This window comes from Trachinotus anak, unplaced genomic scaffold (genome assembly GCF_046630095.1).
Source record: "Trachinotus anak isolate AG129_WGS33_773 ecotype Australia unplaced genomic scaffold, CSIRO_AGI_Tana_v1 ptg000033l, whole genome shotgun sequence".
NCBI classification, from domain to species: Eukaryota; Metazoa; Chordata; class Actinopteri; order Carangiformes; family Carangidae; genus Trachinotus; species Trachinotus anak.
The window spans coordinates 8,880,037-8,896,369 of record NW_027273884.1 but is presented as its reverse complement, the minus strand read 5'-3'; the positions used below and the strand labels follow the sequence as shown (position 1 = coordinate 8,896,369).

Genomic DNA, 16,333 nt, shown 5'->3' with positions numbered 1-16,333 from the left:
AACATACACTTCAGTCAGACACAGCAGCCCTGATGTGTTGTTGTGACTTTCAGCTCAGACCTGAAACAATAAGAGTCTGGTTCTTTTCTTCATGGAAAGTGAGTGTGATGAACTCGAACTGACAGATTAAATTGGTTTGTTGTGTTGTTTAGTTTTATTATTTTATGAACATTAATTCAACTCATTCGTCCTCAGTTCAGAAAAATAACAAAATAAACTTTCATATATCTTCTTATTCCCACTTTTACTTACATCAGAAATTTAAGCGACATTCAGTGAGTTTGACATTCACCGTGTCACCACAGAACAGCTTTTTGACCAGAAACAGTAAATGTTTAATTAAAAATCAAAGAGTCTGAATCTTATGAAGACATAAGATTTAGGAGTCAGAGAGCAACATCTGGATCCTCTGAGGTGTTGTGATGTTGTAAATGGTTCCATTGTCAGTTTTAATTCTTTTAATTAATCCCACCTTCATCATTTCACCCATGTCACATAAATACCTGCATCAGTAAATAATGAAGTCCAAGCAGTTTGTTCATAAAATTAATAAATTGTAAATGAAACAACTCCATGAATACAAATATTAACTGTGCAGATGTTTATACGCTGTCTCTAAATTATAGAAAACTACAGTGTAGAATAACACTTCACAGAAACAGAACAGGAACAATGACATTTACAAACTTAGTAAAAGTTTCACATTGATCATTAAATGTTTTAGAGGCTGAACAGACAGATGTTTTTCTGTCAGAGCTGTAATTAAACGTGAGTTGCTGAAATCTGGGCAATTTTTATTTAATCCTTTAATCATACGCTTTAATTAGATATTTTTACTTCTATTTTTATGCTTTTTTTATTTCTGTTAAGCACATTGAATGACCTATGTGTCGTAATAATATGCTATACAAATAAATTTGCCTTAATTTAATACACAAACAAAATAACTGAAATCTATGTTATCTGAGGACGGATGTGTGTTTTGTTTCTTTTACAGAAACTTCCCATTAAAAACATAAAAACAAAGCAGAGAGAGAGTTTTTCAATTATAACTAATAACACAAACCTGTTCTGCTGTCAGTACATTCAGACACACAAAGTTACACACAGTGTAGCGACAAACACTGTGACACATCCTGAACAAACACAATCATCCACATCCAATCAATCCAATATTACAATTCAATATCCCTATCTATTATGTTAGATTGTGCAAAACATCCTGTATAGATTCTGAACACAATAAAAATAACAACATATAGGTAAGTCAACCGTACATTCTCCAGACTCTCCACACACACACACACACACACACACACACACACACACACACACACACACAAACAATCATCTTTAATCTAAGGCTCTTTTATATAAGAACTTGAGTTGGCATAAGTTGAATTACAGGAGAACACCTTTGTAGACCACATCCCCTGAAGGATGGGTTAGGGTTAGGGTTAGGGTTAGGACTGTGGGTAACCCTAACCCTAACCCTAACCCCTGAATGGGGACACAGCTTTAGTCCTGGTCATATCCTCCTCTAAAAGTGCAACTTGTTGCTTTTACACATCAGTTCTTGTAAAGAAACAAGATGTGTTGTGTTTATTAGTGTGTTTTAGAGCTGCTGGGAGAGAGACTCTATGAGAGACAAGCTGTTTCTGCTGGCAGCAGCTTCATATAGGATCAAAGTGAATTTATTTCCCATGTGCACACTTCATTAGATCAGAGCAGAGAGAATAATGAACTGGGTGTCCAGGGTCATGGACTGTAAGTGTCATGGGAGGAATGACTCAAACTGTTCCTTTGATTAGAGAGGCTTAGCTGTGTGTGTGTGTGTGTGTGTGTGTGTGTGTGTGTTTATGTGTGTGTGTTCTTCATCTTTTAAGTCTTCGCCATCTGACAGGCGCACAAGAAAGGGCCAAAAATGCTTCTTCCTTTACACACATACTGTCTGTATGTATATATATGTTGTTCCCAGCGGCCTTCATCAGTCTCAGACAGGAGATTCCTGTTTCCTGTTACTGGTTCAGTTTTGCCGCTGGCCTCTCTCTGCTGCTGTCAAACATGTTGTGTCTCCGCTGTTTTCTGCGATTCATTTTGGACAGATCTTTATCAAACACCTCTCCAGAGCGCAGAGCAGACACCAAGTCATCAAACTCCCCGCCACCCTCTTCTTCATCAGCTTTGGCCTTCCTCAGCTTCTGCTCCCGCTCTCTCTTCAGCTACAGACCAGGAGAGAGAGAGAGTGTAGGCGTCAGGTGATGTTACTGACGTCAGGTTAAAATTATCTGATAACATCTGCTGACCTGTGCCTCCATGAAAGCCCGTTTCTCCTCCTCCTCCTTGCATCTGGCCATGTTCAGGTTGTCTTGTTTGGCATCTGAGAACGCTGTGAGGAACATGTCGAAGATCCCAAAGAACTCGTCCGGCTGCAGGTTGGATGAGTCTTCTCCAAAGTGTCTCAGCGCCTTTACAAACTTCAACGAGAGCCACACAGGGTGAAGGTGCTGATTTAATAATAACGGTGTTGACACTTTGTAAAAAGAACATTACATTTATGTTGCAGAGTTTGTTTGTTACACGTGAGGATGAACCACAGCCCTTGGTCTGGTCTATGTACTGGAGGGAAATGTAAATTCATTGGGAATTTGGGTAACATGTTTCTTTGCTTTTTCATTAGAATGAGGTCTTTAGATAGATATCAGTCTCATGTCTGTATGTGAAGTACAGACATGGTTAGCTTAGCTTAGCACAAACACTGGCAGCAGTGGGAAACTGCTAGCTTGATGATGGTGGTCAGGAGACATGTTAAACACGTCGCTCCAACATCTCCCACAGATGTTCAGTTGATCTCTGGTGACTGTTATTTTAAGGCAGAAGAAACCAGAGAACAGCTCAAACTGGATTAGAATATCTATTGTTATCTTACCAGTTCTTTGGCCTCAGTGAAAGATTCCTCGACCTCAGAGAAGCTGAACGAGGCCATGGTGATGAACTGACTCACCACAGGGACGAACTTATCAGCAGGACTGTGGGAGGCCTGAGCCTGCTGGTACTGCAGCTCCTGCAGACGGACCAAAAGATGTCAGACAGAGAGACAAGACCTTAACACTGAAAAGATCCTCTGCTGAGCACACTCACCGCCTCCACACTCTTTAGGCCAGATCTCAGATTCCTAATTTCCTTCTCCAACTCTGTCATACTGGAGAGACACATGGCAGGAGGTTAGGCTGAGAAGGAACTGGAACTATTTCTTGGTGCAGTGACTGTGTGCTTCCTCCTGAAGTCTTTTTAACAAAGTGAGCTGCTAAAGACAGATTTTATAGTGAACTGTTGTGAACTGTTTCCCATTTAACTTCCACAGAAGGTCCTCAGTTCTCCTCTATGTGCAACATGTATTTATGGCTAAGTGAGACTAGTGTCCAGTGTCAAATACATGATGCTGTGTGTGTTGTCTGATGCACACATGACTAAACCAGCTAAAAATACATTTAAAGGGTCTGTAAACCATAACACAGCAGCACACCTATGTATTTATCCTATGTAAAGATAAATAGGAGTCATGGCGTCCTGAGCAAAGAACAAAGCCACACCCCCTCTGTGCGTGTTGTAATCTGAGCTTCTCTGGTCTGCATTCTTGTATCCAGGATGGTGGTGTGCATGTTAGTGCATATTAAACCATTGCTCCTCCCCACATTTATAAACACAGAGGGTCCGCCCACAGGTGAGATGACATGTTGCAGTGCGCAGTGTTCAGGTGAAAGTGACTTTCCAGAATTTCCTCCACTGAAGAAGAAACCACGTTTTAAAAGGCTCCAACAAAGAAGGAGACCAGGGCACAGGAGGATTGGACATGGGGAGCACCAGCTCAAATCCTGGTCACCTGGTGGGATGTCAAAACATCTAGAAAGTTTTTTAAGTCTTTACCAGCTCCATCAGTGTCATTTGTGGAGCCTGTCCCAGTGGATCAGTCCAGGTCTGAATCACTTTCTCAGTCTGACCATGGAGTCAGTCCTAGTCTGTCTGCTGAGATAGAGAACCCTACGAGCTGCTAAACGCTCCAGCTGGACTTGAACTTGTTTTCTCCTCCTCCATGTGTCAGTGACTTGATGCTACATAATGTTAATGTTTTCATTAATGAGGCTACAGTAGCATGATAACATTAGCTGACTGCTGTTACTAATATTATAAATGTGTTCGGCAAATTTGCTATTGCTATTGCTAGCTGGCTAACTGTCAGCATAGCTGTGGAGCATCACAGCAATGCTAGCATGGGCTAATGGTTGTGTTAGATAGTTTTTGTTGGCTCTCGTGTCCTCAGGGTAACTTTATTCTGTTGAGCTTCTTGTTGTGTGTTTAGTGACACTTTCACTGGGCTTCATAACATCTTACTGACTGAGAACATGAAGCGGGTTTGGTCTGAGATACTGGTGATCTAGTGCGACATCTAGTGGTAGTGGTGATGGTTTACTGAACCTTTAAAAGAATTATTTAGATGAACTTGATTCTGCATGTGGTACTTCAACAGTGTGTTTGTTCATTCTTACTTGACTTTAGCAGCTTCTGGTACATTCTGCAACTCCTCATTGAACGCCGCCACCTTCGGGTACTTCTTCTCCAGTACAGTGATCATGTAGTGGAGCAGAGTGATGTTTCTAATGACATACACCACAAACATTTAACGATCATTCATCCATCACTTCTCAGGGGCTTTTAAAAGAAACACTTGACCTAGTCAAGAGGAGAGACTTTGACTTGTTATAGTAGGAAAAAGTGCAGATGCTGCTAATAACGTTAAGATGGCTCTGTGGTCCAGTAAGATGACAGTGAAGCAGCATGCACAATACCAGGACTCTAAAACAACCTTCATCCATCAGTCATTATATTATCTACACTGTGTCTTCTGTGAAAAAGCCTTGTGGAGAAGTGTACTTGTCTATGCTGGACTTGGTGTCAGCTATCTTGTTGAGACTGGACACTTTAAATCCACAGGCGTTTCCTCGTTGTCCTTTGTTCATGTAGTTCCCAAAGGCCAGGACCACCTCCAGGAGCTGGCGCAGAGTCCCACTCTGGACCACCTCCCTGGACGCAACACACAGAGCTGAGAGCACAGAGAGGAGGGGGGCGATCACACACAGACTCAGATCAACACTATAATGTTCATAGCAACATAAAACAGGACTTAAAGAAACTTAAAGAGAGAATTTTTTTCATAATAACACACATTAGGTTCATATTTAACCACCCTCTGAAACATTCCCCTTCATTTATTCAGTGTGAACTCATGACCCTTTTGGACAGAACACTACCTTTGATCTTAGGTTTGACCTCAGCCACTCTCTCAGCAAACTTCTTCTTGAAGTAAAGAGCCTGGAGTCTCTGTTGGTAGTGGTTGATTCTTGGTTTAGACACAAAACGGAAAAACTGTGAGTGGACTCACAATGTCTGAAAGAGTCACTGACAACTGTACCAGCAGTTTACACACCTACACCGTACATACACCCATACCTACAGTGTACCTATGCTGTCGATTCAGTGCAGATGTATTCAGCAGAGAATGTGATGTCACGTCAGCAAACCTCACAACCTGCTGCTTATTTCAGAGCTCAGAGTTGTTACTAGACAGCAAAATTAAACCTCTGGCCCAACATATGCCTGGGTCCTTGGCCCGAGTCTGGCTCATATATATGCCCATATCTGGGCAGATTCCAGCTGCTATCCTCTGGTGTTAGTCAGAACACTTTCTGTGTGTGCACCAGAATAGGTCCAGATTTGGAAGTAGCATCTGACAATTATGCTGTATATGAGCCAGATTCAGGCCAGAAGAAAACAAGCATGTGGCCCAAGTATGGTCTGGATTTATTTTGCTGCTTGGGTAAGTGGAAAGAGGTGAAGTAGAGGAGAAGGGAAAGAATGGAGCTGAGAAGCCATCATGAGAAAGAGAGAGGACACTGATGCAGCTCAAAGAGAAGAAAACTAAAGGAGGAGGAGGAGGAGACAAATTACAGCTGTGTAGTTCAGAGAATAACTGAAGGTGGAGAACAACAAAATATAATCTGAGGTAAGAACAGGACTTTTCCTCCACACAGGCTGAGGAGTGAAGTGTTCAGTCGCTGGTCTTTGGTTGATCAACATGTAGAAAGTGTTGCTGGGTGTGTTTAGTTGTTGTGTTGTGTACCTGCTCATGTCATACAGGAAGCGGTCTGGTCTGGCCATACGCTCCAGCTCATGCTTGTGTTCCTCTAATAGCTCGACGTCGCTCTTCTCAGGTACAAACTTCAGTAGCTTCACAAACAAAGACACACAAACTATCTTAAGTGCTTTTAATTTGAAAAGCTCCTTATGTAATTAATCATCAGACATATGATGAGCAGCAGATGTTTATGACATGCTTCCATGTCTCCATTAGAAACACTGCTCCAAAATTATCAAAAAAATGCTGCTTAAATCTCTTACTGCACAGGGAGTTTTATTTTAGAATATGAATAGAATGTTTTCTACTTGTAAGTTGCTTGGGATAAAATCATCTGCCAAATGAATAAATGTAAATCTAAATATGTTGAAGGTCCCACCCCCCCCCACCTGACAATACATGTGAAGTATGGCCATGGAGCAGGTGTGTCTTCGTACTGTGTTGTGTGTTTCTTTGTGTGTGTTTTGCCACCTGCTCCAACATGTCTTTAGGCAGGTCCTCCTGTTCATCCATGGTCAGGATGCCATGGCGGATCTCCTCATTGGTCAGCTTCAGCCTGGAACAGGAAGTCACGTTACATTTTTACATGTCATACTTCATTTTTAAAATTAAAATATAATTAATAATACGAGCAATGTCATGAATTTTTTCTCTTGGTGAAATTTAACTGGTTCAGTCTGTGTTGCAGTACAGTGCAGCTGACTGTGGTCACATCATTAGCACCTGTGATATCCAGCTGAAAAACACACGTCCTCTCTGTTGTCTGCTGAACCTCAGAGGGACGCCCACACTGAGATGTGGAGACAACAGTTAAAACTCCTCTGTGTGGTGTAGGATTAGCACTGACTGTGGCGACTTCCAGTGGTGACATCAAATATGACAACCACTAAAAAAACCCCACAGACCAAATCTGGCCCTCCATCAAAAATATTTAGACCCCTAAAAAACCTGAAGCTTCCATGTTGTTGATGCATCAGAATTTTTATTTGATTCTTCATATATCTACTGTAAAAACAACACTCCAGTAAACATGACCTCGTCACATGACCTCCTCCACATGAACAGAAGTCTAATGAATCTACAGGAGGAACCATCTGACCATAACAAACCTTTGTCAACAATAATATTCATTCATAAATCATAAGTCATCAGGTCTTTGTTTATTGTGGATGTGAAAGGTTTTTTTTCCTGCTAAATGACATCTGTCATCACACACAATCCTAAAACAGTTTTGTAAATCAGCTTTTTTCTTATAGAATTAGATGAGATTAAAAAAAAACTATGGTGGCCCTTAAAGCTCAACTCACTGCAACTTCAGAAAACACATGAGACAGACAAAACAAATTCATAAATTCAGACACATGAGCTGCAAATACTCATAACAATTTGTTGTTCAGCACTGAACAACAACTGTGTCCCAGCCGATCCGTCACTTTTTAGAAACCCCTGGAAACACTTCTGTTGTTGTCTGTGCTACTTGCAGCGCATTTGTGTATTTGGTTGTGTTGCTAATATTTACAGCTCGTGTTGTCAAGTTTTTGAAGGTGTTTTCTGAATTTGTGCTTTGTCTGTTTTCATGTGTCTTCATAAGTTGCAGTGAGACGAGCACTTGAAAAACTGGCCCTTGGAGACCGCATAAAGATTTTGTGCAGCTTCTGGATTCCTGGATTCTGGCTAGCACTGTTGCATCACACCAAGAAGGTTCTGGGTTCAAATCCAGTTCAACCTCTTTCTGTACTCCACAGTCCAAAGATATGCACATTAGGTTAATTAGTGCCTGGTTGTTTGTCTCTATATGTCAGCCCTGTGATAGACTGGTGACATGTTCAGGTTGTCCCCCGCCCTGTCCCAGTGTCAGCTGGGGTTGGCTGCAGCCCCCCTGTGACCAGTATGGATAGTGGATGGATGGATAAAGATTCTACATACAGAAGCTTTGGAGTTCAACATGGCAGTGGGTTAAATCTGTAGCTCCTTCCATAATGTGAGGGTGTCACTGTTGAGTCATGGTCAGTTCCCACCTGGACTCTCAGACTCCAGATGTAAAGGTGCATTCAGGATACAGAAAATTTGCACACACACACACACACACGCACACACACACACACACACACACACACTGACCGTGACAGCAGGATGTTACAGTTCTGTGCTCGCCGACCGTCGATCACTGACAGCTCCTTGACTTTTTTAACAAAAGTGTGATCATCCTCAGCATCCTTCTGCTAACACAAAGTCACAACAAAACACAGAACAATATAACAGGATCAAATCATGATGATATCATGATCTTACAGTAGTAGTTGTATGAAGTAGGTTGATTATTGCTTCATTTAGCGTCTGGGGCTGAAAAGATCTGATCAGAAACCGATGTTTATGTCAATGAGACAAAGACTCAATGAACATAAAACAAAAGTGTTGCTGGAGGCATGGCAGGGGTGTTGTGTTTTTGTGTTACTTGTGGCTTTTGGTAAGCTGAGAAGGTCCTCTGGAACTCCTCCAGATCCAGAACTTTAAAGACCTTGAGATCGTCGATGTCTTTCCAGATGGTTCCTTCTGTCTTGTTCTGAAACAAACAACAATGTAGTTTATTGACATTTAAGCTTAATTGTTCCACTGCTGCTGTCAGTCTGCCCCTCCCCCCATTAACATTAGCACCAATGACCTACGTGTACCTCAGGCAGTTTGCTCCAGTTGAAGGACTTCATAGGGTTAGGAGGCTGAGGAATGTTCTTCTTCTGGACACCTCCTAGTGGAGCTCCTGGAGGAGGAGGTGGAGCAAATGGAGCCATGCCAAAACCTGGTGGACCTCCTGGAGGAGGTGGTGGTGGAGGAGGAGGGGGAGGAGGAGGAGGAGGATGAGGGACGGATGGGACAACACCAGGAGGAACTAAACCCCCAGCAGTCACAGGAGGTCCTCCTGGAACAGTGGAGGCTTGAGACTGATGACAGACACACAAACGATGAATGAATCACAGTATTACACAAACACACAGAGACTGAAGCTGATCACAGGTGAATGTGTCTGCTGCTGGTGAACATACAGAGCGGAGCTGCTGCAGCTGAGCAGAGAGCTCTGCCACTTGTAGTTTGGTTTGTTTGTGGTCGTTGCTCTCTCGCTCCAGCTTGTCTTTCATCTTGTTCACCATCGCCATCATGTCTTCTTTCTCCTTGTTCTTGGCCTCACACTCCCTCTCCTTCTTTTCAAACCTCTGCTGTAGGTTCTGATGATCTGGAGAGAGCAAACTATCATTATAGCAGCATGTTCAGTCTATAAATCAATATTATTGTTAGTGTAATTGTTGAAGGAAGAACTGCTGCAACAGACGACGGGTGAAACGAGCATTGGTTTGACTCATTTCTGGTTTTGCTTTTGATTTGTGTCGCGTTCTTCTCAATCAACTCAGCAAAATATAAAACTGTAAAAAATTAACCAATTAAGTGTTTTTAGATGAATTATACAAACTAAAAAAAGTATGATTAGAATTTATATCTTGGAATATAGTATTTGTACATATTAATATTGTACATGTTGCACGTGTGTGTATTTACCTTTTCTCATTTTATCAGCTTGTTCCTTCCACTGTTTGACCTCGCTCTCTTTGACAAGCCTATAGACAGAGACACACACACACACACACACACGACTGTATATATATATATATATATATACATACATATATATATATATATATATATATTTATACTGTATATATTTACATTACATTTATATATACTTTCTCTATACTTTCTCCACAGAGTTAGTAGAGACCTTGGTGTCAGGACTCAGTTCTACATCTGTTTAATCAGTGAAGGAGATCAGGTAAAGAAGTGAAGTCAGAGTCAGAGTCAGAGCTAGTAGACATGTTAGGGTGTTAGAGGCATTAGGAGAGGAGGTGCTACACCCACAGGTAAGATGACATGGTGCGGTACGCAGCGTTCAGGTGAAAGCGACATTCTAGAATTTCCTCCACTGAAGAGGAAACCACGTTTTAAAAGTCTCCAACAAAGAAAGAGAGGAGACCAGGTGTTAGGAGGACTGGACATGGGGACTACCTAAAATCCTGGTCAACCGGTGAACCATCAAAACATCCATAAAGTGTGTAAAGGCTCCATCAGTGTCATTTGTGCAGCCGGTCCCAGTGGATCAGTCCAGGTCTGAATCTCTTTCCCAGTCTGACCATGGAGCCAGTCCTGGTCTGTCTGTACTGAGATGGAGAACCCTACAAGCTGCTAAAGGCTCCAGCTAGACTAAGAACTTTCTCCTTCTCCATGTGTCAGTAACTTGATGCTACATAATGTTAATATCTGTTTTCATTAGTGAGGCTACAGTAGCATCATAACATTAGCTAACCCACTGTTACCAATATTGTAAATGTGTTCGCCAAATCTTGCTTTCACTAGCTGGCTAACTGTCAGCATTGCAGTGCAGCATATCACAGCAATAGGTAGTGTGGGCTAATGGTGTGGTTAGATTGTTTTTCTCTTGTGTTCACAGAGTAACTTTATTCAGTTGAGCTTCTTGTGTGTTTAGTGACACTTTCACTGGGCTTCAAAACACCTTACTGACTGAGAACATGAGGGGAGATGGTCTGAGATGCCAGTGGTCTAATGAGACATATAGTGGCAGTGATGATGGTTTACTGAACCTTTAATCAATGTTGAGTTGCTAAAATATAAGACTATATTTCTCTGATTGATCAAGACTTTATGAAGGTAATATTAGATCTATGAAGATTACTATTCAGATTATTGAACAACCTTGAAAGGTGTTGGCTGAGCCTGTTTATTATCTTAGAATCTTCATCATTGATGCTCTTAAGCCAAAGTGAGGAACCCTGTAAACTTACATGCGTACAACATTTTTAATGTTGAAGTCTTCCAGTGGAGCAACATCAGGGTTTTCACCTTTGTCTGTCTGCAGAACCAGCTGCTGAACTATCCGGTCCAACAGCACCCAGTACTGCAGCGTGGTACTGTTCTGCTTGTCTGCAAACAAACACAGAGGGACTCAAGAGACAGAAAAACATCTACGACTAAATTGTAAGTGAGCAGACAGACAGTCTGTCTTACATGGCATCATGAGACAGTGTTGCAGTACAGACAGGAGGTGAGGGTAAGCTTCAGTGTGGCTCAGCTTCTTCCTGATCAGCTCAAACATCTGGCTGGCACTTTTAGTCTCTATATGGACCTGAGGGAACACATCAAAAGACATTTATCACAGACACACCTGATTTACATCTTAACTGACACCAACAAGAAATGTAATGTTCAAAATGTGCTGTTACAAATGTGTTTTATGAGTAAATAAAACAGTGGAATACACCACTCCTTAGTTCTGTTTGATTTTTAAACTTGCAGCATTTGTTAGTAAGTTAATTTGTTTTCCAATAATCCATAAAATTTCCCTTAAATGTGGAGTGTGTACTAGAAGGACACTTTGCTGTTAAAACTCTGAAATGAGTCTGTTTATCCATACAATCTTGGAGTACAGGTGGTGACTGGATGCAAAGGATGTAAAGTTTTGTCTAAATGACTTACAACATCAAAGCGCTTAAAAATCACCAGCTCATCTTCATTCCTCAACATCTCAAAGAAGTCCAGGTGTCTGGAAGAGACAACACCCACAACAACTGAACACACAAAGTAAATTCAAATTCAAAGTATGTTGAAGTACAGTTAACTGTTAGATCCATGATACAATATGTTTCAAAACTCCTGCACCTCATGGTGCACCTGATTTACCTGTCCAGCATTTGGTTTTCATGGGAACGTAGTTTGTCAATGACTGGCTGGATTCCCAGCATCAGAAACTCATAACGCAAATGGACACGGAACTCCAGGCTGGTCTATGAAAGACACATATGTACACAGCGTCATCATATTATCCATATTCATCTTTTTTCTTACACAATATGAAAAGACAGACCAAATGATCGAAGATGAAGTAAATCCTGGAAAGTGGTTACTTTTGGTACCTAAGTAAGTAAACCTTTATCTATTTAACCCCTTTTTAAAAGTACTGTACATCAATATCAGTCCAGAAAAAAACAGAATTACGGCCTCATGGTTCTATGCCTCCACCAACCAAGCAAGTTAAAATAATATGCTGACCCTCTCCCCCTTTGAGTTACAGTGTTGAATAATAACCAAAAGTGTTTTTACCAGACATTATGATGTCACAGTGAAGTTGACCTTTTAGATATAAAATGTCATCACTTCCTTTTATCCTTATAGACATTTAAGTTAAATTGTGTCATAATTAGTGTATGAATTCGTGGGTTATGGCCAAAAACATGTTTTGTGTTTTGTGAGGTCACAGTGACCTTGACCTTTGACCTTTGACCACCAAAATCTAATCAGTTCATCCTTGAGTCCAAGTGAATGTTTGTGCCAAATTTGAAGAAATTCCTTTAAAGCATTACTGAGATGTCACGTTCACAAGACTGGGATGGGTGGGCAACCCAAAAACATTCAGCCCTGAGTGTAGCTGGCGTGGAGGCAGAAAAATACATAGATAACAATCACAAAGTGCATACACGAAAGATGCAAACAAACACAACACACATACAAACACAGTCTCCTTTGGTTTTACATTCAGTATGTGGTACAGCCAAAATGTTTGGTTGAATGACCTCATAGGTGTAAGGGTTTACTAACTCAGGAAGGTGGATAGGAGCTAATCCATGTAGAGCTTTATAAGTGACTAAAAGAAGCTATAAGTCAATCCTGAACTTCTCTTGGAGCCAATGCAGAATGAGTTAGAAATGGTTCAGAGCTGAGCTGCTGAAGTTTGTGATAGAAGCTGAGACAGGTAAAAATGAAGGAGTGAATGATCAAAATCAAAAGTAGATAATAATGGTCAGGCTTTTGCAATCTTTCTCAGTTGAAAAAAAAACAGGATTGAACTTAATTACTGATGTAGAGGGAAAGTGGGCTAATACACTGGAGAAGGAGGAGATATTTGTAGTATTTTCAGGACCAAAAATTAGAAGCTCAGTTTTGTCAGAATTTAGCTGAAGAAAGTTAAGTGACTTCCAGTCCTTTATGGCTGCTGAACAGTTGTAGAGAATGTCGAAGTAACTGAAGTCATCTGGTTTAACTGAAACATAGAGCTGGGTGTCATCTGTGTAACAGTGCTTAGATATACAACCAGAGTCTGGCCCAAGGGAAACATATACACAGAGAAAAGAATGGGAATTGACCCCTGAGGCACCAAGGGAGATCAACAAACATCTGTTTGACTACTATGATTCAAACTAATTTGGAGGTTCCCAACAAGACATCAATGCAACTATTTAGTCGACTACTGAGGATGGTATGATCAATGGTATCAAAAACAGCACTTACTCTATGTCAAGTAAGACCAAGATTGAGTGTTCGCCCCTTTTATGCCTGCATGACAATGTCACTGTGACTCTTAACGTAGTTTAAGAACTGTGCTTTTGGTGAAAGTCAGATTAAACAGCTCTTGGTCCAGGCCATGGTTATGGTGGAACAAGCCACTGTTTCTCACCTCTCCCGCTCCCTGGCTGAGCACAGCATTAATGAAGGACATGATGGCAGTCTTCAGATTAACTTCGTCTCTGTAGCGGCCTGTGGATCGATCCAAGTCTGTCAGCAGGCTCTGCACACACAACAGAAAATACTCAGGATCATACTGTCAGTACAGATAACTGTTTTTGTTTGACACCAGTTTGGCTTCAAAATCTTTTTCTGGTTGCAGAAATATAGACAGAAGGAGGGAGATGGACCTGCTTCCATCACAAGGGGCGGGGCTGCAGTTCAGGTGGGTGTGAAGACAACATGGCCCCAGTCTTAGAGCCTGTTGCTCGCACAGGACTTGTCTCAGGTTTCCATATGAGCTGCACAATCCTTCAGGAGGCATGGCCTGTTAATGCCTGATGTCTGCTTCAATAAAAGAGGGCATGGCTTTGCACACATGGGGTGGGGCCTAGATGACAAAGAGGTGGAGCTTCACCACATCTGCAGACCCTTGACTTAATGGGTGCATTCCCAGGATGTCTGCAGGTGCCATATTTATCTTTGAAGACATTTGTCTTTTTTAATTTATTTTAAGTGTATGGATGTAAACTTGATAACGTGATAATGCACATATGGACATGCACAGGTTTAATTCTGCTCGACACAGATAATTTATGAGGATCCTCAGCTGAAGGTTTCATGTGACTGCTGTAGTTACTAATGTAGCAGACCCTGCACAAATCCTGTTCAAGTAATAAACATCAGTACCATTAAGCTTTGATTCATCATGTCAACATATCATTTTGTCCTTCTGCATTTTCCTCTGCAGGAAATGAAATGAAGCACAGACAAATTAACAAAACAGCAGCAGACCTGAAAGCGAGTTCTCTCTGAGGCAAATCTCTGGTAGTGCAGCATGGCGTCTAGGACTTTCTTATGGCCTCCTGGCACCAAACACACTGCACCCAGGATCTCTAACACTGCAACCTAAGAGGAGAGAACAACAGTCACTTACAATTCATGATCATTTACTGTTGTACATGTTGAGTTTACAGGAAGTAAAGGTTTGTCCTTAAAGATTTTGAAACCTGTGATCAGACACAAACCAAACTGCTGGACCTCAGTATCTCAGACTCATGACACCAGTTCTTCTCTAATACACCCTCATGTGTTTTTATGACTGCAGATCATTTTTAGATAATGAGGGTCTTTTGTATCATCTCGTTAGGAGTAAAGAACTGTTTTTTTGTATGACTGCAGTGAATCTCCTGTTTCCCTTCACATGGATGTTTGTTTGATGAAGGTTCTGTGCAGTTTTTGACCAACTGTATGGACCAGAATCTTTATGAGGACATGGACACTGGGCTAGTGTGATCTCTTTGTGGTCATTCTGCATCTCCTGTGGTCATTTTGTGTCTCTTTGTGGTTGTTTTTTGTGCATGTCTTTGTGGTCATTTGCGAGTCTTTGGGGTTGTGTGACAACTTTTAATGGTCTTTTTATGTCACTGTGCAGTTGTTTTGTCTCCTTGTTGTTGTTCTGCTCTTCCTTCTTGTTTGTTTGACTTTCTTGTAAAAAATGTGAACAATCACTTCAAACAGAGACCCCACACTCTTTGGGCTCCACCCACCTTGGTTTTGATGTTTTCAGTGGCGAGACTTTGTGCGATGACGTTGATGCTCTCACAGTGACCCAGGACATGAGCTCTGCCCTGAGAGTTGTTCATCAGAGCCTTGATGCAGCCGATCAGGGAGGTGTGGATCTGAGACTCTGTGGTCTTGTAGTCCATGGACTTGAGGAAATTCAGGATACAAGAGAGGCCGTCCAGCTCGATGAACCGCGTCACGAACCTGAGGGAGATCAGTCAGAGGCAGGCTCTGTTGGTCAGTGGAACAAAGGAGGGAAAAGTGATGTATGTGTGTGTGTGTGTCTGTTACCTCATTGGCTGTGTCCTCAGCGCTGTTTTAAGACCATCTGTTATCTTATGTCTCTCCTGCTCTTCATCATCCTCCAACACCAGCAGAGTCTTCCTCTGGAAACAGAGTGGTTAAACTATATGATGCCTCACAACTTTTCACACTTTGAAAGAGGCTGCAGACCCTCACTACAACTAAATGTCAGTAAGTAAATATATGTAATATACAAGACAGCATATATTATTAAAAAAAATAAAAAGCCCCATGTATAAAATTACTCTGGTCAAATACTTTTAAATACGACCACAGCAAAGTGAGGAACTTACAGATATTTTTCATTAACAAGGATTTAAAAACCATCAGTGATTTCAAATTTTACAAAGAAAATTTGCGGCATAGCAAAATAAACTGGGACTATCAGGATGAAACAATTTTATATCTTTGGTGTGTTACTCACAGCAGCCATGGACCTGAGCTGGTCAATATAAAAGTCAGGCCAGCTGGTGGCTCCTTTATTCTCCTCTGCCTCCTGCAGAACACACACATACAGACACACAGAGCAGGGTTATAGAGATGCTGCACTTATATAGACCAGACAACAAATCATCTGTTGGGTGTTTTTATCTTTTTATCTGCGTGGAGAAAAGTTCCATACAGCCTAAAGGCAGATGTCCATGTGTGTTTGATTATAAAGAAGTTCAAGGTTCTATATTAATACTGTGAAAATATCAAAGCCTCAGTCCA

The 16,333-nt window shown here is 41.4% G+C and overlaps 1 protein-coding gene across 3 annotated transcripts in view; it reads right to left on the bottom strand.

Annotated features, from left to right (window-relative positions):
• Positions 1 to 131: 131 nt before the first annotated feature.
• Positions 132 to 16,333, bottom strand: part of daam1a (dishevelled associated activator of morphogenesis 1a) — a 30,900-nt gene continuing 14,698 nt past the window's right edge. For 2 of the 3 annotated variants that reach the window (XM_071471143.1, XM_071471144.1), the window contains 23 exons: positions 16,047 to 16,118; positions 15,611 to 15,705; positions 15,304 to 15,523; positions 14,549 to 14,662; positions 13,707 to 13,817; positions 11,936 to 12,039; positions 11,732 to 11,798; positions 11,264 to 11,381; positions 11,041 to 11,179; positions 9,743 to 9,801; positions 9,235 to 9,422; positions 8,866 to 9,132; positions 8,649 to 8,756; positions 8,315 to 8,415; positions 6,665 to 6,749; positions 6,179 to 6,285; positions 5,310 to 5,398; positions 4,933 to 5,101; positions 4,548 to 4,655; positions 3,142 to 3,202; positions 2,930 to 3,064; positions 2,307 to 2,477; positions 132 to 2,222 (listed from right to left, as the gene is read on the bottom strand). In XM_071471143.1, the coding sequence (XP_071327244.1) occupies positions 2,019 to 2,222; positions 2,307 to 2,477; positions 2,930 to 3,064; positions 3,142 to 3,202; positions 4,548 to 4,655; positions 4,933 to 5,101; positions 5,310 to 5,398; positions 6,179 to 6,285; positions 6,665 to 6,749; positions 8,315 to 8,415; positions 8,649 to 8,756; positions 8,866 to 9,132; positions 9,235 to 9,422; positions 9,743 to 9,801; positions 11,041 to 11,179; positions 11,264 to 11,381; positions 11,732 to 11,798; positions 11,936 to 12,039; positions 13,707 to 13,817; positions 14,549 to 14,662; positions 15,304 to 15,523; positions 15,611 to 15,705; positions 16,047 to 16,118 (2,892 nt within the window). In that variant the 3' untranslated portion in view covers positions 132 to 2,018. The remainder of the gene's footprint in view (positions 2,223 to 2,306; positions 2,478 to 2,929; positions 3,065 to 3,141; positions 3,203 to 4,547; positions 4,656 to 4,932; positions 5,102 to 5,309; positions 5,399 to 6,178; positions 6,286 to 6,664; positions 6,750 to 8,314; positions 8,416 to 8,648; positions 8,757 to 8,865; positions 9,133 to 9,234; positions 9,423 to 9,742; positions 9,802 to 11,040; positions 11,180 to 11,263; positions 11,382 to 11,731; positions 11,799 to 11,935; positions 12,040 to 13,706; positions 13,818 to 14,548; positions 14,663 to 15,303; positions 15,524 to 15,610; positions 15,706 to 16,046; positions 16,119 to 16,333) is intronic. The other variant, XM_071471145.1, reaches the window with a different exon arrangement.